At 26.9% G+C, this 2,595-nt stretch overlaps 1 protein-coding gene across 1 annotated transcript in view; it reads left to right on the forward strand.

The window, feature by feature from the left end:
* The first annotated feature begins 85 nt into the window (after positions 1–85).
* Positions 86–2,595, forward strand: part of LOC125858713 (kunitz-type serine protease inhibitor DrTI-like) — a 5,571-nt gene continuing 3,061 nt past the window's right edge. The window contains exon 1 of the mRNA XM_049538530.1: positions 86–265. Within this exon, the coding sequence (XP_049394487.1) occupies positions 86–265 (180 nt within the window). The remainder of the gene's footprint in view (positions 266–2,595) is intronic.

Below are 2,595 nucleotides of genomic sequence, written 5' to 3' on the forward strand. Positions count from 1 at the left end.
AGATTGTATAAAAATATTGAAGAAATGTAAAGAAGCAATTCCAAGTAAGGAGAATGGAGGAAAGGTAATCCTAATTGAAATAGTGATGGATCAAAACAAAGACGACGATAAGTCATATGAAACTCAACTCTTAATTGATATGCTGATGATGGTGATTCTAAGTGGAAAAGAAAGAAGCCAACAAGAATGGGCAAAACTCTTTTTTGATGCTGGTTATAGTGACTACAAGATTATTCCTATCTTAGGATTAAGGTGTGTTATTGAGGTTTACCCTTAATCTACACTCTTAATTGGACAAATTAAATAAAACATGCCCCTTCTGTGAGTGATCATGATGCATATTTTATTTGTCATTTAATTTCCATGTGTTAATAAAGGGCCCTTTTGTGTTATGTTTACGATCCTTACTCCTCACGTGATTATAACTAGGGCTGTGCATTCGGTTTTTCGATTTGGTTTTGTACTATTTGGTTTGTAAAGTGATATATAATCAGACTAAGGTAGATATATCATATACTTTAGATGTTGATGGCTTCACTACTTTACCTATAAAATGAAAAGGATAATCTTGAATGTGAGTTTCATGAATAAAAAAGATGAATTTATATAGATAAAAATAGAGGAATACCAAAAGACATCTTAAAGTTTTAAATTATATATTTGAAGGTTATGAATATGAAAAGCATGAAAGTTATGAATATTAAGCATATCAATTGAATATGTAATTAGATATAAGTTATGAAGGCATATTTAAAACAAATAAAGAAGAAAAATAAAAAAATGTAGATAAGAAAAAGAAGTGCAAATAATATTGATAGTGGAATTTCAAAGGGCCAAAATAGATAAAGAGAATAACTTTAAGAATATTAAATATATGCAATGAACCAACCCTCCATTAAAATCTCGAAAAGCAAACAATCCTCCTTTGAGCACATGAATACTCAATTTACTCAATGTAGTAATTGATTATCACTAATATTTGAATATGTAATTAACTAAATATTTATAATATTTTAATTTTTCATTAAAATTTGGAAGAGCAAACAATCCTCCTTTGAGTACATGAACACTCCATTTACTCAATGTAGTAATTGATTATCACTAATATTTAAACATATAATTAATTAGATATTTACAAAATTTTAATTTAGTGTAGCGGTAAAATGGTATATATAAGGAGAAAGTAATATATTGAATATATATCTTAAATACACCTTCCAATATAAATCACAAGTAAAACGTAAAACACAATACTTAATCGTATATCAATTATAGATGTCCAAACATAAAACACAATACTTACGACTATATCAATTATAGATGTCCAAACATAAAATATAAACTAAATCATAATGAAAGACAATAACTCTCTCTCTCTCTCTCTCTCTCTCTCTCTCTCTCTCTCTCTCTCTCTCTCTCTTTATATATATATATTACTGTTTTTTTGACATGTGTGTTGCACGTGATTACCAATTCCAAAAATATATGTTATAGTAAATAATATTACTTATTTAAGCAAAGATTTGAATAATAAGCTTAGCAAAAAATAATCTTGCAAATTCTTTTGTGAATGTTCAACGTGTATCATCATATATATCTCCTACTCAAGCAAACCTATGAAGATGGTCAATGAAAAATTTTATTAGTTAAATGCAATAATGTATATATTTATTTCAAGTTGTTGAGGTTCAATCATGTAATTAGTCTTATCCCACTAATATTACCTTATAGACAATATTTACTTTGTATTTTTCTTGTCATCTAACCAGATATGTTTTGCATGTGTATTCCACATTAAATTGTTTAGATGTCATATGGACATGTGAAGAGAACAACTACATTTAATATATTCACATTTCACATTTGTTGTGAGTTATTTTTTGAAAAAAAAAAACTCGAAACATTTTCAAATAATATATTTTTGAAGTTAGAAGATCTTGTTAACTTGATAATACATTTGTGACATATATAATACTTTACTTTAAATACAAATACCTACCCAAATATAAATATATATTTACATTAATGAAAATATTTATCTCATAAAATAAACTATTAAATAAATAATATAAATTAAACTAATACAAATTTCAACTGGCGTTATTACAAGTCATATAAACTTTTCTCCGTCTAAAATACTGAAATATTAAGAAATAGTAAATAAGTAAATCAAAAGGGAAATGTTTATATAATAACTATTTTGAAGCAAATTTCATGAGAGTCTAAATCACACAAGTAACATTAATAAATAAAGTCATTCTTTTGTTTTGAGATTCTTTTGTTTTGAGTATCAAAAACAAATTGTGACAATTCTCTAAATTTTGGAAAAGACACTACTAAAAAAACAGTGAATACCGACCTAAAAATTTTCGACCTCCGGAGGTCGGTATTTACAAGTAGTCGGTTTTAATGCAAAATAAAGCGGGAAAACCAAATTCCGACCTACGGAGGTCGGAATTTTTCCCGGAAAAAATGAATTACAATAAAAATACCGACCTCATGAGGTCGGTATTTTTTATATTTAATTGAGAAAATAATACCGACATCAAGAGGTCGGTTTTTATTGTACTTCATTAAAAATTCCGACCTCCTGAG

The sequence above is a fragment of the Solanum stenotomum genome, chromosome 3 (genome assembly GCF_019186545.1).
Source record: "Solanum stenotomum isolate F172 chromosome 3, ASM1918654v1, whole genome shotgun sequence".
Classification (NCBI taxonomy): domain Eukaryota; kingdom Viridiplantae; phylum Streptophyta; class Magnoliopsida; order Solanales; family Solanaceae; genus Solanum; species Solanum stenotomum.